The 24,822-nt window shown below is 42.6% G+C and overlaps 1 protein-coding gene across 1 annotated transcript in view; it reads right to left on the reverse strand.

Annotated features, from left to right (window-relative positions):
- FAM135B (family with sequence similarity 135 member B) overlaps window positions 1–24,822 on the reverse strand; it is a 181,747-nt gene that overhangs the window by 21,804 nt on the left and 135,121 nt on the right. The window contains exons 13-15 of the mRNA XM_077493377.1: window positions 19,407–19,567; window positions 13,846–13,937; window positions 9,804–9,901 (exon numbers count right to left, since the gene is read on the reverse strand). Of these exons, the coding sequence (XP_077349503.1) occupies window positions 9,804–9,901; window positions 13,846–13,937; window positions 19,407–19,567 (351 nt within the window). The remainder of the gene's footprint in view (window positions 1–9,803; window positions 9,902–13,845; window positions 13,938–19,406; window positions 19,568–24,822) is intronic.

The following is a 24,822-nucleotide window of genomic DNA, read 5'->3' on the forward strand; positions in this document are numbered from 1 at the left end:
AACTCCCCTCCTCTTCCTCTCTTGTGGGCACCCACGTGACATCACTAGACACGTCATCATCAACGTCACCTTCCCCACCGCTATAAGTAGAGTAGGCAGCAACACCGGGGACCAACCTCCTCCTTGGGCTGATCTGGGTACTGGCGTCAGACTGCTGAGTAGCGCTTGTTGCTACCTCCTCTTCCTGATCCAATACCAAGAGTGGCTGCGCATCAGAAATGTCCTCTTGATATGGATCGGAAAATAATTCCAGTGACTCAAGCGGAAGGTATGTGGTGGTGGTGGTGGTGGTCGTGTTGTTGGTGGTAGTGTCTTTGGGGGTGCACATAGCAGAGAGTGAAGAAGAGGGTGCAGATCGAGAGGATGAGGAGGGTGCAGAAGAGTAAGGCTGAGCGAGCCACTCAACCAAGTCTGGTGCATCCTTTAAAGTAATTGAACGCACCTTCTGCAACTTCCCACTTTGGCTCAAGCCTGTTGCTCCTGCCCTACCCCTACCACCCCTGCGGAAGGGCCTGCCTCTTCCTCTGCATGTCATTTTTTAAATGACCCTGTGACAAAACTCTTAGTCCCTATACCGCTGAAGGACTGCTGCAGTATAGGTGAGCGGTCAGCAGTGGTGCACGTCAACCCTATCTATTGTGGACCTATAGCGGTCCTTACAGAACAGCAGACTGTACCGCACTCAAGCCTATGTACCGTAGCACCCTATACCAAGTTACCAGTCCTTATAAGAACTTTTGTGGACCAAGCAGGTTGTGTATTAGTGTTTAGCAGACTGTACGTCAGTCCCTATACCGCTGAAGGACTGCTGCAGTATAGGGCAGCGGTCAGCAGTGGTGCACGTCAACCCTATCTATTGTGGACCGATAGCGGTCCTTACAGAACAGCAGACTGTACCGCACTCAAGCCTATGTACCGTAGCACCCTATACCAAGTTACCAGTCCTTATAAGAACTTTTGTGGACCAAGCAGGTTGTGTATTAGTGTTTAGCAGACTGTACGTCAGTCCCTATACCGCTGAAGGACTGCTGCAGTATAGGGCAGCGGTCAGCAGTGGTGCACGTCAACCCTATCTATTGTGGACCGATAGCGGTCCTTACAGAACAGCAGACTGTACCGCACTCAAGCCTATGTACCGTAGCACCCTATACCAAGTTACCAGTCCTTATAAGAACTTTTGTGGAACAAGCAGGTTGTGTGTTAGTGATTAGCAGACTGTACGTCAGTCCCTATACCGCTGAAGGACTGCTGCAGTATAGGTGAGCGGTCAGCAGTGGTGCACGTCAACCCTATCTATTGTGGACCGATAGCGGTCCTTACAGAACAGCAGACTGTACCGCACTCAAGCCTATGTACCGTAGCACCCTATACCAAGTTACCAGTCCTTATAAGAACTTTTGTGGACCAAGCAGGTTGTGTATTAGTGTTTAGCAGACTGTACGTCAGTCCCTATACCGCTGAAGGACTGCTGCAGTATAGGGCAGCGGTCAGCAGTGGTGCACGTCAACCCTATCTATTGTGGACCGATAGCGGTCCTTACAGAACAGCAGACTGTACCGCACTCAAGCCTATGTACCGTAGCACCCTATACCAAGTTACCAGTCCTTATAAGAACTTTTGTGGACCAAGCAGGTTGTGTGTTAGTGTTTAGCAGACTGTACGTCAGTCCCTATACCGCTGAAGGACTGCTGCAGTATAGGGCAGCGGTCAGCAGTGGTGCACGTCAACCCTATCTATTGTGGACCGATAGCGGTCCTTACAGAACAGCAGACTGTACCGCACTCAAGCCTATGTACCGTAGCACCCTATACCAAGTTACCAGTCCTTATAAGAACTTTTGTGGAACAAGCAGGTTGTGTGTTAGTGATTAGCAGACTGTACGTCAGTCCCTATACCGCTGAAGGACTGCTGCAGTATAGGTGAGCGGTCAGCAGTGGTGCACGTCAACCCTATCTATTGTGGACCGATAGCGGTCCTTACAGAACAGCAGACTGTACCGCACTCAAGCCTATGTACCGTAGCACCCTATACCAAGTTACCAGTCCTTATAAGAACTTTTGTGGACCAAGCAGGTTGTGTATTAGTGTTTAGCAGACTGTACGTCAGTCCCTATACCGCTGAAGGACTGCTGCAGTATAGGGCAGCGGTCAGCAGTGGTGCACGTCAACCCTATCTATTGTGGACCGATAGCGGTCCTTACAGAACAGCAGACTGTACCGCACTCAAGCCTATGTACCGTAGCACCCTATACCAAGTTACCAGTCCTTATAAGAACTTTTGTGGACCAAGCAGGTTGTGTATTAGTGTTTAGCAGACTGTACGTCAGTCCCTATACCGCTGAAGGACTGCTGCAGTATAGGGCAGCGGTCAGCAGTGGTGCACGTCAACCCTATCTATTGTGGACCGATAGCGGTCCTTACAGAACAGCAGACTGTACCGCACTCAAGCCTATGTACCGTAGCACCCTATACCAAGTTACCAGTCCTTATAAGAACTTTTGTGGACCAAGCAGGTTGTGTATTAGTGTTTAGCAGACTGTACGTCAGTCCCTATACCGCTGAAGGACTGCTGCAGTATAGGGCAGCGGTCAGCAGTGGTGCACGTCAACCCTATCTATTGTGGACCGATAGCGGTCCTTACAGAACAGCAGACTGTACCGCACTCAAGCCTATGTACCGTAGCACCCTATACCAAGTTACCAGTCCTTATAAGAACTTTTGTGGACCAAGCAGGTTGTGTGTTAGTGTTTAGCAGACTGTACGTCAGTCCCTATACCGCTGAAGGACTGCTGCAGTATAGGGCAGCGGTCAGCAGTGGTGCACGTCAACCCTATCTATTGTGGACCGATAGCGGTCCTTACAGAACAGCAGACTGTACCGCACTCAAGCCTATGTACCGTAGCACCCTATACCAAGTTACCAGTCCTTATAAGAACTTTTGTGGAACAAGCAGGTTGTGTGTTAGTGATTAGCAGACTGTACGTCAGTCCCTATACCGCTGAAGGACTGCTGCAGTATAGGTGAGCGGTCAGCAGTGGTGCACGTCAACCCTATCTATTGTGGACCGATAGCGGTCCTTACAGAACAGCAGACTGTACCGCACTCAAGCCTATGTACCGTAGCACCCTATACCAAGTTACCAGTCCTTATAAGAACTTTTGTGGACCAAGCAGGTTGTGTATTAGTGTTTAGCAGACTGTACGTCAGTCCCTATACCGCTGAAGGACTGCTGCAGTATAGGGCAGCGGTCAGCAGTGGTGCACGTCAACCCTATCTATTGTGGACCGATAGCGGTCCTTACAGAACAGCAGACTGTACCGCACTCAAGCCTATGTACCGTAGCACCCTATACCAAGTTACCAGTCCTTATAAGAACTTTTGTGGACCAAGCAGGTTGTGTATTAGTGTTTAGCAGACTGTACGTCAGTCCCTATACCGCTGAAGGACTGCTGCAGTATAGGGCAGCGGTCAGCAGTGGTGCACGTCAACCCTATCTATTGTGGACCGATAGCGGTCCTTACAGAACAGCAGACTGTACCGCACTCAAGCCTATGTACCGTAGCACCCTATACCAAGTTACCAGTCCTTATAAGAACTTTTGTGGAACAAGCAGGTTGTGTGTTAGTGATTAGCAGACTGTACGTCAGTCCCTATACCGCTGAAGGACTGCTGCAGTATAGGGCAGCGGTCAGCAGTGGTGCACGTCAACCCTATCTATTGTGGACCGATAGCGGTCCTTACAGAACAGCAGACTGTACCGCACTCAAGCCTATGTACCGTAGCACCCTATACCAAGTTACCAGTCCTTATAAGAACTTTTGTGGAACAAGTGAGTTGTGAATGTTTAGCAGACTGCAGCAGAAGGGCAGCAGTCAAGTATAATATCCTTTCTATATTTGGAAGAAAGAATATTATACATGTACAAGCCTATTACTGTACCACTGATACCAGTCCTGAAAAGAACCTTTGTGGAACTAATAATAACAGCAAGTCTTTAAAATTACCCTCACTGCCTGACAACACTGCTTCCTTCCTGTCCCTATACAAATTGGCAAAAAAAGAGAACGATTAGTGGTTACTGGAACAGCTCTTTTGTGGACCTTGATAGTAACAGCTAATGATGATGATGATGATGATGATGATGAAAGACTAATCTGGCTGTCCCTGTAGCATACACCGTCCTTTCCCTTTCTCTAAACTAACAAAAGACACTCAGGCTGCTGCAAGAATCAGCAGCACAGCAAACCTATCAACACCTAACACCTATACCAGTCCTGAAAAGAACTTTTGTGTACCAAATAGCTAGTGGTTTATCTCTCCCTACTCCACACAGGAACCTGTCCCTATCTTAACAGAAGAAAGAATGTAAAATGGCCACCGGATCGGGTGTATTTATAGGTTAGGGGGAATGTACAAGTGTCCATGTGCTGTCATGTCTCAATTGGCTGTCCTGTATCACATGATAAACGTGTCACCAAAGGTTAAAGTTCTTGTATACATTAAACACGTAAGTCCGCCGCGGCGAACGACGGAAAAAGGCGTTCGAACGTGCGGACCGCGAATGTCGGAAATTCGCCGCGAAACGACCGCCGGGCGAACCGTTCGGCCATCACTATATATGGATACTATTGACCAGCAAAACAATTTGTAAATATGATCCGCTAACAATTTTAATGAAACCCACCTGTATTGTTTCTATGTAATAAAAATTTATATTTTGTTATATTTATGTATCCTTTCTTGTTTTGGGCACCACTATAATCCCAACCTCCCTGTTTTTGCTCTTTTCCATTCAATAGGGATTAGGTGTTGGATCAAATAAGATCACTCAACCTACCTTCCCAGTGTAATGGAAATTTGTAGGTTCTGTATATAATTGTATTCTATTTTATATGTATTGCACACTGCCCTCACTGTGCACATGGCACTAATAATGTTTTCAGTACATGTTTTGCATTCTTTCGAGTTCTGATTAGAATTAGCCTGCCTATGTAACGCCCCTTGTTACCATAAACGTACAATTGTAATATTGTCTTGTCAAAATATAATCATGTGTATAAAAACCTTCAAATGCGTCATAATAAAGGAGAACGGTTATTTGGAAAGATGCTGAGCGTATCTTTTGTGTCTATTCCCTACTGCAGTAGTTATTAATTTGGAACCACTAATCAATATGATAGGAGTTGCCTATCATCAAAATATCCATTTCACCAGCTAAGTATATCATGTTTGTTATTTTTAAAGAAAAAAAAAACAAAAACAAGACTTTAGTATCACTTAAAGGAGTATTAGGTATATCAACATCGGGATACTCATGTAATAAGCCATGGGAACCTTGGTTCTCTGTCCCTGGTCTGGCGCCTACATCTTTGCCGATGCAAAATATGATAAGGTGTTAATGTCTCCTTAACCACTATCAATTATGTTGATGAGTAATAGCAAGAATTACTAAGCAGCAATGAATATCGTATGGCCTATGACGCCGAGGTACAAAAAGATAGTAGGATGGGGGGATAGTAGGTAGATAGAGCTCTATTACCTCATTGCCCGATTTCTGGAAGATGGACCGTGCCAGGAGGCAGCTCAGGTCCTGATCAGAGAAGTGGAGAAGAAGGAGCTGCTGCCCAAGAAGGTGGACTGGACGGGCAAGGAGCACCCCCGGACCTACCAGACTTTGCTTCGCTCCATGAGAGGTGAACTGAGGAGTGCTGGGCTCTTGTACTTATGTTCTGGAGTCTGTGTATTAACCTCCCTGGCGGTATGATTCAGTCTGGAATTAGGTGCTGAAAGTGGTACAATTATTTTGCATGGAAATTTGGCATTTTATATTGTAGTCCTGTAATTCTTAGGAATAACTCTCTTAAATCTGTTCAAACCAGAGTCTAGCAGACATCCTGGGTATAATAAAGTTTATAATATATTAAAGAATAATAAAAATTATTCAATAATGTGATCAAATCCTAAAACACTGAAAAAGGGACACTTTTTTGGTTGCTATGGACAATCTCCAAATTTCAGGCAGAAAAAAACAGTATTTATAATATAAAAGTGCATGCAGGGCATTGCACAGACCACTAGGGACAAAGGGGGTGTGTAATTTTTTAATACAGCACTGTCATCTGTAAGATTACAGTGCTGTGTGTGTTTTGTGTCTTTTTACTTTTTTGAATTTGGCGCCAATCTCCGCTCCCGTGCGCCGTAACGTCGCAGGGAACGGAGCTCGGCGGCATTCGGCACTGTGAATCGAGCGGAAGACGGCTCGATCACACAGCGCGGAGGACATCGCTGGATCCAGGGGACAAGGTAAGTAACTCTCCCTGTGTCCTCCCTGTATCCAGTGGTGCGATCCAGAGTCTGGCTCGGGGTTACCGCTTGTGTTAGTAAAATCCCAACTACCGAGGCTTGCAGGAGTTTTTGAGGGTCCAGGAGACGCCACTTACTAAAGAGTTCCGCAGGAGTGTCTGAGGGTCCAGGAGAGAAATATTTATAAACCATGCTTTCTGTGACCCTCTGTAACGGGGGGGGGGGGGGGGGGGGTCATAGGCTTCTGGTAATAAGTAAAGTTATACTTTTGGTGGTGGATTTAACATGGCTCACAATTGAAAGAAAATTATAATGCATGGACTGTTCCTTCAGCATAAAATATTTAGAATTTTTATTTTTATTTTTTGCACGGGTGCAGACTTTGTGTGAACACATTCCTTTGGACTATTTATTACATCATCAATTTTTTTTATGTCACTTTTATAAGGACCTTTTGGCCCTTTCTATTTTATGTTCCTCATAGCACATATGTGCTTGTTTGAATTTGTTTTCACATTGTCAAGGTTATTTATTAATTTTATTTTCCAGTGTTAATTTACATATCATATGTTTTACACAGCACGTATTTGTATGGGTCGATGCTCACCATTTACTTTCCAGTCGCATTTAATTGCATGGTCTTTCAGACAAGATTTATGTGTTTTTTGTTATTTACACACATTTTGCTTTTGTGTGTCACAGGTCTAGTGCAACTCTTATTTTTCACAAAAAGAGGTCCATATGTGAATAGAGTGAGTTCATACTAAGGCCTACTTTGTTTGATATTTTGTTTTGATTTCTTTAATTGCTGAAATAAAACATATGTTTGTGTATGTTTTATGTGTAATATATGAAAAAATAATATAATAATATAAATTTAAAATAAAGATATATAAAAAAAAAAAAAAAGAAAGAAATGCACTCATTCAAGAAATTTTTTCCATCCTCCTCTTTCGAATCTTCTCATGACTACAGTCGAAAATCAATGTCAATCTGACCACACTAACCTTTAAAAAATCAAATGAACGTTCTTAAAAAAAAACAAAAAACTTACTAACAAATTCTATGAGTGTATGGCCAGCTTTAGATATGTAGGCATCCATATTTATCATTTGCAATTAAATAGATCACCAAACAACCCCATCTGGCTGAATCCACAATTATCCAAGTTTAAGAAAATCGCAGAGGGCCCCCCCCCCCAGTAGACCTTATATAGGGTTAAGTACAGTGCCTTGTGAAAGTATTCGGCCCCCTTGAACTTTTCAACCTTTTGCCACATTTCAGGCTTCAAACATAAAGATATAACATTTTTATTTTTTTGTGAAGAATCACCAACAAGTGGGACACAATTGTGAAGTGGAACGAAATCTATTGGATTTTTGAAACTTTTTTAACTAATAAAAAAATGAAAAGTGGGGCATGCAAAATTATTCGGCCCCCTTGCGTTAATACTTTGTAGAGCCACCTTTTGCTGTGATTACAGCTGCAAGTCGCTTGGGGTATGTCTCTATCAGTTTTGCACATCGAGAGACTGAAATTCTTGCCCATTCTTCCTTGCAAAACAGCTCGAGCTCAGTGAGGTTGGATGGAGAGCGTTTGTGAACAGCAGTTTTCAGCTCTTTCCACAGATTCTCGATTGGATTCAGGTCTGGACTTTGACTTGGCCATTCTAACACCTGGATACGTTTATTTGTGAACCATTCCTTTGTAGATTTTGCTGTATGTTTGGGATCATTGTCTTGTTGGAAGATACATTTCCGTCCCAGTTTCAGGTCTTTTGCAGACTCCAACAGATTTTCATCCAGAATGGTCCTGTATTTGGCTGCATCCATCTTCCCCTCAATTTTAACCATCTTCCCTGTCCCTGCTGAAGAAAAGCAGGCCCAAACCATGATGCTGCCACCACCATGTTTGACAGTGGGGATGGTGTGTTGAGGGTGATGAGCTGTGTTGCTTTTACGCCAAACATATCGTTTTGCATTGTGGGCAAAAAGTTCGATTTTGGTTTCATCTGACCAGAGCACCTTCTTCCACATGTTTGGTGTGTCTCCCAGGTGGCTTGTGGCAAACTTTAGACAAGACTTTTTATGGATATCTTTGAGAAATGGCTTTCTTCTTGCCACTCTTCCACAAAGGCCAGATTTGTGCAGTGTACGACTGATTGTTGTCCTATGGACAGACTCTCCCACCTCAGCTGTAGTTCTCTGCAGTTCATCCAGAGTGATCATGGGCCTCTTGGCTGCATCTCTGATCAGTCTTCTCCTTGTCTGAGCTGAAAGTTTAGAGGGACGGCCAGGTCTTGGTAGATTTGCAGTGGTCTGATACTCCTTCCATTTCAAAATGATCGCTTGCACAGTGCTCCTTGGGATGTTTAAAGCTTGGGAAATCTTTTTGTATCCAAATCCGGCTTTAAACTTCTCCACAACAGTATTACGGACCTGCCTGGTGTGTTCCTTGGTCTTCATGATGCTCTCTGCGCTTTCAACAGAACCCTGAGACTATCACAGAGCAGGTGCATTTATACAGAGACTTGATTACACACAGGTGGATTCTATTTATCACCATCAGTCATTTAGGACAACATTGGATCATTCAGAGATCCTCGCTGAACTTCTGGAGTGAGTTTGCTGCACTGAAAGTAAAGGGGCCGAATAATTTTGCACGCACCACTTTTCAGTTTTTTATTTGCTAAAAAAGTTTAAAATATCCAATAGATTTCGTTCCACTTCACAATTGTGTCCCACTTGTTGGTGATTCTTCACAAAAAAATAAAATTGTATATCTTTATGTTTGAAGCCTGAAATGTGGCAAAAGGTTGAAAAGTTCAAGGGGGCCGAATACTTTCGCAAGGCACTGTATGTGCACCAACTGTATGCTGAAAAAACAACATTTCAATCCTGAATTTTCTATATAAATATCATCAACTTCAGACCTTCCAAGCTTCAAACCCAACCCTACACAATGCTTCTCTCAGTACAGTTCTCTTATTGTATCCCTTAAAAAATTCTAACCTTGAGACACCACTATTGCCCCCCTAGAGCAGAATAAACAAATTTACCAAATAACAGTGGCCACCTACAGTATATGTACACAAGACAAAAAAAAAAATGTACAAGACAGAAAATCCAGGTCACTACAAGACGTACCCACCATCTTGGAAGGTGACCCAAAGCAATGTTTTAATTATCCTTTTACCATTGTTATCTCATCCAGAAATAGATTAATACTTATATAAGTTTTAAGTACTAATATAAGTATTTACTATATCACCTAGCATGAGCTATTTAAATTGGGTACATTACAATCTCCAACTTGTGGCAATACATCAACTAGATGTTGGCGATTTTATGCACGCCATCTGGACATGTGCCCATGGAGAGGGGAGGGGGAGGCGCGCGTGTCTGAAATATTTCATCCAAAAGCACACAAAGTTCACATTTTAGTTTGTACTTCAGATCAATAACTTCTGAACCTCTGGAAGATTATGATGTCTTCTCTCACCTTATCCTGGAGATTGAGAGGTTATATAGCTGTATGTGCTGGATAATCTCATCAATCAGCCTGTCAGTCATCGCATCAAAGTCAGCAAATGTGTCATTCTAAAAGAGGAAAGAAAAAAAAAAAACACCATATTAACTGAGTCTACAACAGAGAAAAAAGGAACACTGTGTGTGAGGCATATACAGTATATATTAAAAGCTCTATTTGTGGGGAAAAAGGGACGTACATTTTATTTGGGTGCAACGTCGCACAACCGCGCAATTGGCAGTTAAAGCGATGCAGTGCCGTATCTCAAAAAAATGGCTTGGTCATTAAGGGGGCAAATCCTTCCGGTCCTTAACCACTTCAGCCCCGGAAAGGATTTCCCCCCCCCCCCCCTCCTGACCAGAGCAATTTTTGCGATTCGGCACTGCGTCGCTTTAACTGACAATTGCGTGGTGGTGCGACGTGGCTTCCAAACAAAATTGGTGTCCTTTTTTTTCCCACAAATAGAGCTTTCTTTTGGTGCTATTTGATCACCCCTGCGTTTATTTTTTTTGCGCTATAAACAAAAAAAGAGCGCCAATTTTGAAAAAAACACATTATTTTTTACTTTTTGCTATAATAAATATCCCCCAAAAATATATAAAATTATTTGTTCATCAGTTTAGGCCGATACGTATTCTTTTACATATTTTTGGTAGAAAAAAAAAAATCGCAATAAGCGTTTATTGATTGGTTTGCGCAAAAGTTATAGCATCTACAAAATAGGGGACAGTTTTATGGCATTTTTATTAATATTATTTTTTTTACTAGAAATGGCGGCGATTTGCGATTTTTATCATGACTGCGACATTATGGCGGACACATCGGACAATTTTGACACATTTTTATGACCATTGCCATTAATTCAGCGATCAATGCTTTAAAATTGCAATGATTACTGTAAAAATATCACTGGTAGTGAAGGGGTTAACCACTAGGAGGACGGGGGAGGGGTTAAGTGTGTCCTAGGGGAGTGTTTCTAACTGTCTGGGGGATGGGCTGAGTGTGACGTGGACACTGATCGCTGCTCCCGATGACAGGGAACAGACGATCAGTGTCCTGTCATTAGGCAGAACAGGGAGATGCTGTTTACAGCTTGAGCTTGAGCTACGTTCTTGAGCTCCGTGACCGAGTCTGCGGGTCCCGCAGGCACGGCCACGGAGCTCACGGCAGGCATGCGCGTGCATGCACGGTGGGAATTTCAGAGTAACGCACGGGTACATTACTTTGCCCAGCAGTGCCATTCTGCCGACGTATATATGCAGACAGCGGTCGGCAAGTGGTTAAGTGGTTAATAGCTTTATAAATGATATTGGGTCTGGGATTAAAAGTAAAATTTCTGTCTTTGCAGATGACACCAAGATATGCAGTGGAATAACCTCCTTATAGGATGTCTCCAATTTACAAGCCGACCTCAAAGCACTGTCTAATTGGGCGACTATGTGGCAGATGAGGTTTAATGTTGAGAAATGTAAAGTTCTGCACTTGGGGGCTAAGAATATGCATGCATCATACATGCTAGGGGGAGTACAACTGGGGGGATCCATAGTGGAGAAGGATCTGGGGGTTTTGGTAGATCATAAGCTCAATAATAGCATGCAATGCCAAACTGCTGTTTCCAAAGCGGGCAAAGTCATTTCTTGTATTAGGAGAGGTATGGACTCCCGAGAGAGATATATCTTGTTGCCCCTCTACAAATCATTAGTAAGACCTCATCTGGAATATGAAGTTCAGCTTTGGGCACCAGTTCTCAAAAAGGATATCGGGGAACTGGAGAAAGTGCAGAGAAGGGCAACCAAACTGATAAGAGGCATGGAGGAGCTCAGCTATGAGGAAAGATTATAGGAACTGAATTATTCTCTCTTGAGAAGAAGAGATTAAAGGGGAATATGATCAACATGTACAAATACATAAGTTGGCCATATAGTGAACTTGGTGCTGAGTTGTTCACTTTAAAGGGGTTGTAAATGTAAAAGTTTTTTCACCATAATGCATTCTATGTATTAAGGTGAAAAAACATCTGCCAATACTGCCCCCCCCCCCCCCCCGTTATACTTACCTGACCCCTTGAAATTCCCACGCTTGTCCCCGATATCCTCTTCGCCGATCAGCCTAGCCACTGATTGGTTACAGTGGATGGATTGAAAGCAGCGCAGCCATTGACTCGCGCTGCTGTCAATCACATCCAATGACGCAGCGCGCCAGGGGGGCGGGGCCGAGTGATACAGCAGGGCGGCTATAGCCGCCGGCTGTATCACGGGAGCGCGCCCGCAAGCACTGCACATCATGCGAGGGAGCTCACGTGAAGTTCAGGAGTCCTTTGCGGGAGGGAAGCCGAGACAGCCGCCGAGGGACCCCAGAAGACCAGGTTCGGGGCCACTCTGTGCTAAACGAGCTGCACAGTGGAGGTAAGTATAACATGTCTGTTATTTAAAAAAAAATAATAATACCTTTACAACCCCTTTAAGGTCATCACAGAGGACAAGGGGGCACTCTTTACATTAAGAGGAAAAAAGATTTCATCTCCAAATAAGGAAAGGTTTCTTCACAGTAAGAGCTGTGAAAATGTGGAATAGACGCCCTCTAGAGGTGGTTCTGGCCAGCTCAGTAGATTGCTTTAAAAACAGCCTGGATTCTTTCCTAAATGTACATAATATAACTGGGTACTTACATTTTTACACAAAAATTGATCCAGGGAATATCCAATTGCCTCTCGGGGGATCAGGAAGGAATTTTTTCCACTGATGTAGCAAATTGGAGCATGCTCTGCTCTACTGGGGTTTTTCACCTTCCTTTGGATCAACTGTGGGTGAAGGATTGTGTATATGGGATTGTATGATTCTCTTTTTTTTTGGTTGAACTGGGTGGACTTTTTTTAACCTAATAGTGATGAGCCCGATATTCGAGTCGAACATTAGCCCCCCACATGCAGACCCCCACAACCACCGGGCAAGGGTTATGGGGATGAGGACCTTGTCCCCATCAGCTAACTATGTAACTATGTAGCAGAGTACTCCATCAGTGCTTCAGGAGAGGAGAATTAGATAGAGGAAGGAGTAGAGTCCTCCAGTAGAGCAGAGTATTTCAGGAGAGGAGAGATCGAGGAAGGGGCAGAGTCCTCCATCAGTGCAGAGTATTTCAGGAGAGGAGAGTTAGATAGAGGAAGGAGTAGAGTCCTCCAGTAGAGCAGAGTATTTCAGGAGAGGAGAAATAAAGCAAGGGGCAGAGTCCTCCATCAGTGCAGAGAATTTCAGGAGAGGAGAGTTAGATAGAGGAAGGAGTAGAGTCCTCCATCAGTGCAGAGAATTTCAGGAGAGGAGAGTTAGATAGAGGAAGGAGTAGAGTCCTTCAGTAGAGCAGAATATTTCAGGAGAGGAGAAATAGAGGAAGGGGCAGAGTCCTCCATCAGTGCAGAGTATTTCAGGAGAGGAGAGTCAGATAGAAGAAGGAGTAGAGTCCTTCAGTAGAGCAGAGTATTTCAGGAGAGGAGAAATAGAGGAAGGGGCAGAGTCCTCCATCAGTGCAGAGTATTTCAGGAGAGGAGAGTCAGATAGAAGAAGGAGTAGAGTCCTTCAGTAGAGCAGAGTATTTCAGGAGAGGAGAAATAGAGGAAGGAGTAGAGTCCTCCATCAGTGCAGAGTATTTCAGGAGAGGAGAGTTAGATAGAGGAAGGACTAGAGTCCTCCAGTAGGGCAGAGTATTTCAGGAGAGGAGAAATAGAGGAAGGAGTAGAGTCCTCCATCAGTGCAGAGAATTTCAGGAGAGGAGAGTTAGATAGAGGAATGGGCAGAGTGGTGGTATAGGGGTTCTTGTCACCTTAATGAAAAAATATTGTGATGGATAATACATTCTCATGTAATTTTATATAAATTTTGGCCCGATAACCATAATTTAAAAAAATACTCTAACAAACTTTATTTTATTACAAAAACACAATATTCATGGGTCATATTACACTGCATTACAAATTAAATACACAAATTTTACTAATATACAAGATATACATTTCCATACACACCTGATTTTTTTCAGACATAAGGAAGTCCAGATTTGCCCTTGGTAGGCCCAACTCAAGAAAGGTTTTGACTAATCGCAGATCTGCGCTGTTACCTGCAATATTTATTTAACTATAAAATATTAGCATTTTGTTAAAGTGTATCTAAACCCAAAACCAAAATGTAAAATAATTCACTAGTACTAGTTCTTGGTGTGGCTGCATTGGTTTTCTATTTCAAGCTTATTTTGCTTTATTTTCACCTGGTAATCCTATAAATATCACACTTCCTGTCCCTGGGCGACTATAATCACTCCTCCACTGTATCTATGGAGGGAGCATGGTAGGCAAGGCAATTGGTAGATTGCAGAGGATAGCTAGGATGGAAGATCTTCCTGTGTGCAGCTCCCAGTTCTGGCAAGACCAGGAGGTATTTTCTGTACTTGTTGAAAGGTGCAAACACAAACTGCAATACAGTATATTGCATGGAAAACATTTGCCTGCAGACCCATATGACTGACATAGAACCATGTGTTTCAGAAATCCAGGCAGTCATTGATTGTATGATTCATGGAAGATTAGACCAACATACATACATCCACTATATGGCCAAAAGTATGTAAACATCCGTTCCAAATGATTGAGTTCAGGCGTTTCCAGTGAAGGATACAGTCAAAGTATAACTAAAGGCAAAACTTTTTTTTTTTCGTTTTGAATAGAGTGGAGGGGGATTAGAACCCCTGTCAGTTTTTATTGATGTCTGTGCCCCCGTTAAGGAGATACACCCCCTCTATTTGTCCTGTTTACCGTTATCATTGAAAGTAAAAGAAAATCCCAGGTTGTCCCCAGAAAAGTAATAGCGTGGAAATCTTTCAATGGGGACACTGGCTCTGGTGAACTGGAGGTGCCTAAGCAATTTCCTTAATTTGCAGGGATTACCTCTCCTTTCCTGTTTGGCTATTGGACAGGAAGTGAAGGTAAATCTCGGCAATGGGACATAGATGGCAAAAAATTAAAATCTGACAGGAGTTATAATCCTCACTTTCACTATCCAAAAATGAAAAAAAGTTTTGCCTATAGTTCTACTTTAATGATACAGAAAACAAAGACAATTTGGCCAATTGTGCCTCTCAACATTTTGGCAACAGTCTGGGGAAGGCCCTTTTCTGTTTCAACATGACTGTGCCCAAAGCCAACTCCATGGTTTCATGAGTTTGGTGTGTAGGAACTTCACTAACCCCTGACCTCAACTCTATTGAATACTTTTGGGATTAACTGGAACTCTGATTGTAAGCCAGATCTTCGTAGCCAACATCGGTACCTGACCTCACACATGTTCTTTTGGTTTACTGGGCCCAAATTCCCAAAGACACTTTCCAAAATCTTGTAGAACACCTTCCCAGATGAGTGTAGGGCAGGGGTCTTCAAACTATGGCCCTCCAGCTGTTCAGAAACTACAATTCCCATCATGCCTAGTCATATCTGTGAATGTCAAAGTTTTACAATGACTCATGGGTAGACTTGTGCACACGCAAAATTTTGTTTAGTTTCGATTCGTTGTCATTCATAAAATACATCATTTCGTTCTGTTATATTCGTTATGTTACGTTAATACGTTTTCGGATAATTCATTATTATTCGTAGAGTGTCGAATGCATTCGTTCGTATTCGTTGAAATTCGCTATTTATGTATGTATAGACATTCGTGATAATGATTTGTATTTTGGAAAGTCGTTTGTTTATTGAATCTTTTAACACACACAATGACAACGTCTCTTCTCCTCGGCTCAGATACAATACAACACCCTTCTCACTCAGTTCTCAGGAATGCACTTTGCCAGTAATCCATCCTCCAGCACAAAATTAATTAGCTGATTGGGCTATAAGATTTACTTTGAGCTGACCTTTTGTTTCATTGGATCTTTAAAGAATTACCGAATCATGATGAATTCATTCGAATTCATTTGTTATATTTCTTTCGTATTCGTTGTTATTCGTTATTTTTTTATTCGGACATTCGAATGCATCCGAATGTCCGAAAGATGCAAAATTCGGCCGAATTTCGATTAGTTACAAAACGAATTGCACAAGCCTACTCACGGGATGCGTAGTTCCACAACAGCTGGAGGGCTGTAGTTTGAGGATCCTTGGTGTAGGGTCTTATAGCTGGTAAGGAAGGACCCAATCCAAATCAATGTCTATGGTTTTCGAATGAGGTCTCTAACAAACTCATATGGTTAGATGTTTATAAAGGCTTGGCCATATAGTGTTCAATTAACAGCTGGGGGATAAAACATGTCACTAATCAAATTATGAAGGATTTGTGAAACCCTGAGAACCTGTAAGCCTGCCCAACCTTGAATAAAACCTTCTTTGCATACAGCAATTTAGTTACCACTATTCTACGATCACTAAGGGCTCGTTTAAATTAGCTGTGCCCATTGAAGAATGGTGTTTTTCTTTTAAGAGGGAATTAAACCTCACCACCTGTTTCAACTCCTAAAGGTCAACATGCATGCATTGCAGATGGTTGCAGTGCAGCCCCATTCACTCAATGGGGTTGTGTTTGGTTGGCAGTGCTGAACATGACTGGGAGTATAATTCTTGCCATGCCACAAAGCAACATGGCTCTGGCAAGTATACAATCTCATTTGGCTGCCTTTGCAGCTTAAGGTTGGAGGTTTGGGAAGCGGTAAGCATGCAAGTCAACCACCTAGTTTTACTGCCCCTCCCCCAACTTAATCTGTAAAGTTGCCAAACTGTTATATAACTGACCCTCGTAATTCAAGTATCAATAAAAAAGTAATTTGAAAATACATAAAATGAAGCTCTCCTGTTCTCTTGCTGCCTCCTGAATGCCAGATACCAGATTGAAAAGCTGAAAAGTAGGACTGGGCCGAACACCCCTTTGTTCAGTTCGTAGCAGAACTCCCAAACAGGAGAAATGTTCTAACCCAAACGACAAACCCCGATGAAGTCTATGGGAGCTGAACAGGAAAAATCTAAAGTGCCCATTTTGAAGGCTTATATGCAAGTAATTGGCCATAAAAGAGGTACTGTCCTGGGGGGCATGTATCAATAAAAAATGTTTTTTTCAGGAGCAGTCATTTTAATTATGCTTAAAGTGCAACAGTAAAAACGAACAATTCGTTCGAATATAGTGGCTGGGGGTTACCCTTAGTGTGCCTGTAAAGTAGTGCATCTGTAGCAATGCATAAAACAAGCTACAACAAAAATTACATTTCTAAAAAAAAAAAAAAACAGTCAAATCACATTTAAAATTACTTGCCATTACAATTGCCATCACTTGACATCAGAAGGGGGCAATGCCACTGGATGACGTAGCTGGGTGGCCCCACCCCTTGCCTATATAAGAACTGCCAAAGCGCAGAGCCAACAGTCAGCGGGAGGCCTCCCAGGAGGTGGAGTGTTTTTTGTTTTTTCTCTACGATGGATTTACATCAACACTATTGTTTTATTTTTTTAATAATAGAATTGTCAAAACCTGGTTCTTGGGATTTTTACTTTTTGACACTTTTTTGGCGATTGGGTAGGGGTACAATGTACCCGATACCCATTCACATAGGAGGGTGGGATCCAGATTCTGATAAGCCCCCCGCCCGCAGACCCTGACAACCACAGCCCAGAGATGTTGGGAAGAGGCCATTGCCCCCATTAAGATGGGGACAAGGTGCTTTGGGGTGAGGGGGTTAGAGTCCTCCCACTCCAAAGCACCCACCCCCTCATGTTGAGGGCATGTTGTCTGGTATGGTCCACGGGGGACTCTTGCTTGTTCCCTCCCCTTTCCTGACCTGCATGCTTGAATAAGGGTCTGGAATGGATTTTGGGGGGACTCCACAACATATGTTTTTTTTAACATTTTGGTGTGGGGTTCCCATTAAAATCAATACCAGACCCGAAGGACCTGGTGTGAACTGGGACAGGGGGACCCCACACCACTTTTTTTTATTCAGCTGGCAGCGTGGAAACCCACTGACAGCTGATGACTCATCGGTTGTTAAGGACACCGTGACTCTCTTTCCAGCCCTGCTCCTTAACAACCAGCTTACACTCTGCCCTGATCAGGGCGGAGAATTCACAGTGCATCACTCAGTGCATTGTAGGGTGTTCGTCGGGGCGAGCACCCTGCAAATTTGGGTGTTCGGCAAATTGCCAAACAGTCAGTTGTTTGCCTGTTCGCCCATCCCTAGTGAAAAGAAGCCATCCATGCTCCAAACATATTGGAGGAATGAGAGACAGACAGGCACTGATGACATCACAGTATTCACAAGTTTATTCCACAAGTAACCACAGCAGTAGTCCCTGCCCAGAAACCACAATGTGTTTCACCCAATAGGGCTTACTCGTAGAAGTAGGGGGGAGCCAGGAAAAGGATTATTTTTACATAAATTAAATACAACATACACTGTTATACGTATATACATTGGCTTAAACATGTTCTAAATTCCAAAATAAACGCTAAAAGATAGCCTAAATCAAAAATATATAATACCATCTAGCCCATGCACACAGATCACAACATGGAGGACATCTTCAAGTTGCTTTTCTTCTCGTGAGAAATAATGAAGGTCTGAGAAAAATGTGAAGAGGTCACTGTTTGACCAGTTGGGTGTAGAATTCAAATGACTCCCTATGGTCTTGGAAAGAGATCTCTAACAAGGTCATATAAGTGTGATGGGCATAAGTCCATAAAGGCTTGATCATATATTGTATATTGAGGGATAAAATGTGTCGCTACTCAGATCAGGAAGCATCTGTGAGATTCTGGGCACCTGTAAACATGCCCAACCTTGGATGAAGCTTTCTCTGGATCAACCAATTCATTCACATCTATTCTATTAGTACTAAGCCCTTGTACACACGGTCTGAGAATCCGTCGGAATGTGTCCTATCGGACCGTGTTGTCGGATAATCCGACTGTGTGTGGTATGCATCGGACTGATTCCGTCGGAATATCCGTCGGACCCAATTTTCTAACTTGTTGGAAATATTTCCCGACCAACTGGTTCGATCGGACATACTCCGATCATGTGTAGAGAATTTTGATCGGACCAAGTGCCACGCATGCTCAGATCAAATTCCTACATCAAAGCTATTGGCTACTAGCCTGAACGTAGTCCCATCGTAACGAAATTACGTCATCACGTTCTAAATGATCGGATTTTTCGACAACTTTGTCCGACCGTGTGTATGCAACAGTTTCGGACAAGATCCGACGGACACAATCCGACGGACAAAATCCGACGGATTTGGTTGTTGAAATCTCCGACCGTGTGTACAGGGGCTAACAGTTTTGATATGATGGGTATATAGTATACACCACATCCCTTAATTTATAAATAAATACATATTCTTAGTACTAAATAATACTGTATATGTAATATTTTAGGATATAAGTGAGTTATATCATTATACAGCACATTGAAAGCCCCAAGGGAGCGAACATGTATTTATTTACCTCTATTGTATGATCACAAACTGTGATATAACCGTTCCTCATGATCCCAAGGTGAATAAAAGTGTATTCAGAAATGCTTAAAATGAAAACAGAGACATATATTTACCATCCAGCCCATGCACACAGATCACGAGATGGATGCCATCTTCCAGGTGCTCTTCTTCTGGTGGGAAATAAGGAAGGTCTGAGGCCAATATGGAGAGGTCACTGTACATGAAGCCTTCAATTTTCAGGTCTTCAATGAATTTTTCTTTAGCCTGATGAAAACTAGAGAGAAGGTTTATAAACAGCATGTAGGGAAAGAAACTGCACGATATAGAACTTAAATGAACCTACCTGCAACTTATAAAACTAGAGTAATGCCGCGTACACACGAGCGGATTGTATGGCGTACTTAGTTCGTCATACAATCCGACGGACAGTCCGTCGTACTTTCCACTGAACGGACTTGACCACACCCGGATACCCAAACAGTCCGTCGAAAGCTTGCGCGATGACGTGTACAGCATGTTCGACGGGACTAGAAATAGGAAGTCCAAGACACAGCAAAGCACCCTTCCGCCGTGTAAATCCTTTCTGGGCATGCGCCATTCTTAGTCCGTCGAACTAGCATACTGACGACCGTATTGTCCGCTGAAACCAAAGTACGACGGACAAAATTTTGAAAAAACCTAAATTCTTAGTACTCTGGACTGCACGCTGAAAAAGTCCACTGAAGCCCACACACGAGCGGACTGTCCGCTGAAATGTGTTTCGACGGACTAAGTACGCCATACAATCCACTCGTGTGTACGCGGCATAAGGGATATTACGTTAAACAGCATGAGAGATGGATTTAGTAAAGAAGTAGAGATTGTTCGCCCAGTTTAGTAAATAAGGTTAAGATGTGTTCATGTTATTCATCCAATCATGTGTGCTAAACAAATCCTTGATTGTGTATTTAAGGTGAAAACAACTTCAACTTATTTACAGACCTAAGTGAACACTCAGTTTGCAAAATAATTGTACTGTTGTGCTCATACGTTTACATACCCTGGGCGAATTTATGATTTCTTGGCCATTTATCAGAGAATATGAATGATAACACAAAAACATTTCTTACACTTAAGGATGAGCCAAACACCCCCGCCCCCCCCCCCCCGGTTTGGTTCGCACCAGAACATGCGAACAGACCTAAACTTTGTGTGAACTTTAGAACCCTATTAAAGTATATGGGACTTGAACGTTCAAAATCTAAAGTGCTAATTTTAAAGGCTAATATGCAAGTTACTGTCCTAAAAAGTGTTTGGGGACCTGGGTCCTGCCCCAGGGGACATGTATCAATGCAAAAAAAAGTTTTAAAAACTGACGTTTTTTCAGGAGCACTGATTTTAATAATGATTAAAGTGAAACAATAAAAGCCCCCTGCCCGCAGACCCCCACAACCACCGGCCAGGGTTGTGGGGATGAGGCCCTTGTCCCCATCAACATGGGAACATGGTGCTTTGAAGGGTCACAGACCCCCAAAGCATCCTCCCAATGTTGAAGGCATGTGGCCTGGTATGGTTTAGAAGGGGGGGGGCGCTCTCTCATCCCCCTACTTTTCCCGCGGCCTGCCAGGTTCTGTGCTCGGATAAAGGGTCTGTTATGGATTTTTAGGGGGACCCCCACGTCAATTTTTTTTTAAAAATTGACGCGGGGTTCCCCTTAATATCCATACCAGACCTGAAGGGCCTGGTAATTGAATTTGGGGAAACTCCACGCTTTTTTTTTTTTTTATCAATGACTTTCAATGAGTGTTCTCTGTATTACTGGAGCCAACAATTCATTATAGCCGCGAGTGATTTTAAATGCATTTTTTTTCTGCAGAAATGACACTTTGTGCAGGGACAGTTCTAAGCACAGGAAACATGCGCCCTTTCACAGGCATACTATAGACACCCCCCAGATACAAAATTTAAAGGAATATTACACTTTTATGGTTTCACTTTAATTAATAAAATCACTGCTCCCGAAAAAACTGCCGTTTTTAAAACTTTTTTTTGCATTGATCCATGTCCCCTGGGGCAGGACCCAGGTCCCCAAACACTTTTTAGGACAGTAACTTGCATATTAGCCTTTAAAATGAGCAGTTTAGATTTATCCCATACTTGTACAGGGTGTTCCGCGGCTTTTCGAATTTGCCGCGAACACCCCAAATTTTTCACTGTTCGCTGAACAGGCGAACAGGCAATGTTCGAGTCGAACATGAGTTTGACTCGAACTCGAAGCTCATCCCTACTGGTTAGTGTTTGGCTGAAGCCATTTATTATCACTGTGTTTACTCTTTTTAAATCATAATGGCAACAGAAACTACCCAAAGGACCATGATCAAAAGTTTACATATCCTGGTGATGGCCTGATAACATGCACACAAGTTAACACAAAGGAGTTTGAATGGCTATTAAAGGTAACCATCCTCCCCTTGGATCGGTTTGCTTGTTATTAGTGTGTGTGTATAAAAGGTCAATGAGTTCCTGGACTCCTGACAGACCTTTGCATCTTTCATCCAGTGCTGCACTGACGTTTCTGGATTCTGAGTCATGGGGAACGCAAAAGAATTGTCAAAGGATCTGCGGGAAAAGGTAGTTGAACTGTATAAACAGGAAAGGGATATACAGTAAAAAGATATCCAAGGAACTGAGAATACCAATCAGTAGTGTTCAAACTCTAATTAAGAAGTGGAAAATGAGGGGTTCTGTTGAAATCAAACCATGGTCATGTAGACCAACTAAAGTTTCAGCCACAACTTGCAGGAAAATTGTTTGCAAAGAAAAACCCCACAAATAACTTCAGGTGAAATACAGGACTCTCTGAAAACATGTGGTGTGGCTGTTTCCAGATACACATGAAGGAGTTGCTTGAAGAAAGATAGGCTTCATGGTCGAGTCACCAGAAAAAAGCCATTACTAACAGTAAAGTATAAAGTATTCCCCTTATAATATGCCAAACAGCACAGAGACAAGCCTCAAACCTTTTGCCACTAAGTCATTTGGAGTCATGAAACCAAAATTTGATCGTTTTGGCCACAACCATAAACGCTACATTTGGAGATGAGTCATGAAGGCCTATGATGAAAAGTACACCATTCCTGTGAAACACAGGGGTGGGTCGCTGATGTTTTGGGGATGTGTGAGCTACAACAGAACAGCAACAGAAAATTTGGTCAAAAATTGATGGCAAGATGAAAGCAGGATGTTATAAAAAAATAGGGGAGGAACATTTGCATTCATCAGCCAGGAAGCCGCACATGGGACGTACTTGGCCATTCCAACATGACAATGATCCAAACACAAGGCCAAGTCGACCTGTCATTGGCTACAGCAGAATAAAGTGAAGGTTCTAGAGTAGCCATCTTAGTCTCATGACCTGAATATCATTGAGCAACTCTGGGGAGATCTCAAACGTGTCGTTCATGCAAGACAGACCAAGAATTTACAGGAACTGGAGGCTTTTTGCCAAGGGGAATGGGCAGCTTTACCATCTGAGAAGATAAAGAGCCTCATCCACAAATACCACAAAAGACTTCAAGTTGTCATTGAGGTAAAAGGGGGCAATACACGGTATTAAGGACTGGGGTATCTAAACTTTTGATCAGGATCATTTGGGTAGTTTCTGTTGCCATTATGATTTAAAAAGAGTAAACACAGTTGATTGATGATAAATGGCTTCAGCCAAACACTAACCATGAGTGAAAGAAAAGTTTTTGTGTTATCATTCATATTCTCTGAAAAATGGCCAAGAAATCATAAATTCTGCCAGGGTATGTAAACGTATGAGCGCAACTGTTTATCAGTTAGGTATAATGTAACAGAGTAAGTAAAACACATGCAGATACTGTATATAGTATATACTATGCTAGCCACTGTAACAACAGCATCTTTCTATGCAAGGTCTGGAAGAATCACTATGAAGGCCTAGACCTAAGACAGTTATAAAAATCAGGATCAGCAGGATACCGCTTGTATGAGTGCTTGTGTGTGGGCAAATGTAAGATGCTTTCATTTGGATTCAGATTCCATATAAAATCAATTTACGATGCTTCTGAGATCATCCTTCACAGGTCCTTTTGACCTCCTTCTAAGATGCATTAAGCTGATTTTACATTCACATTGACTTGCATGAAGAGGAAAGAAGTTCTGACACACATGATGGAATACACAAGACCTTTGTATATGCACTAAACGGTCAAAAGTATATGAAAACCCTCCAAAGTATTAAGTGTTTCCATTAAAATTTAGGTTACTGTTGTGCTTCCAGTTTTGTGCTATGAGTTTGGAGAAGGTCCTTTTTTTTTACAGCATGACTGTGGCCCCTGTGTACAGCCAGCTCCATAAAGACATGGTTTGATGAGTTTCATGTGGAGGAACTCACAATTAAGTTTTTTGCTGAATAGTCGCAATGTGCTACAGACACATCTCCTTCTCAGAAGAGTGGAGACTGTTAGAGCCGAAAAGGTAGACCGTCTCCATATGAGAAAAGAAGGGGGGGGCTCCAATGTGTAGTAACGTAAAAACAACTTTAATAAAATAAATCCACACTTACATATAAGTAATGGCAATCGCGGGTATAAACAAACAAACTTCCGGTCTCGGCCGCGCCCGGAAGTGACGACAATGACACCTGGCTCCTCCCTGACGCGTTGCGTCACATCCACGTGACTTTATCAAATGGTGTGGATTTATTTTATTAAAGTTGTTTTTATGTTACTACACATTGAAACCCCCTCCCCCACCTTCTTTTCTCATCATGTATATGGTCATTATTGGTGTATTTGGAACGCTAACGGACTGGTTATTTGAGGAGCAAAGGATCATCATCATTGTCACCAGTGTGTTTACAGCGCCATCTGACCCCTGGTGGTCTGATACTGAGGTGAGAGGCTGGGGGAAACAAGGTTGGTGTTATTCTTTATTTAGTATTCACTGCATGGACATTTTTTGGACTCTTGTCATTTGAGCCCTTTTATTGACATTATTTACGTTACTCACGCCATTGCATTTCTATGCTATACGGACTTAATATTATTCACACTGGATGTGTGGATTGCACTTAGATGATTTGCACTTAAGCATTTATACAAGAGTGTTGTTTATTGCACTTTATTGCGTTTGTTGCACATATTGCTCATTTTGCACATTGTTTGATATAGTATCTAATTTCACAAATTTTTTGTATTGTAATTTATTCATTTATATTTTTTCTTAACGCAATTCCTGGGTGAGGTAGCGCCACATACTATTTTTTACATTAAATTGTAGTACAAAGATGCCTTTGGCCCTCCTAACCCAACTGTCTTGTGCCGATCCTTCCTATCTATGTTGAATTTTTCTAGATCAGAGGTCACACATGGAACATAAACACTGGGGGTGGAAATACTGATGGATCCAACATGTCCCATCTGTGGTAGAACATTTAGAACCTACAAGTAGAATAATGCAAATTGTAGCTATTCTATTATCAGTTCCATTTTAAATGTACGGTCCTAGAGTGGGTTAACACTT

The sequence above is a fragment of the Lithobates pipiens genome, unplaced genomic scaffold (genome assembly GCF_037356315.1).
Source record: "Lithobates pipiens isolate NorthernLeopardFrog02 unplaced genomic scaffold, aLitPip1_a1.2 Scaffold_19, whole genome shotgun sequence".
Lineage (NCBI taxonomy): Eukaryota > Metazoa > Chordata > Amphibia > Anura > Ranidae > Lithobates > Lithobates pipiens.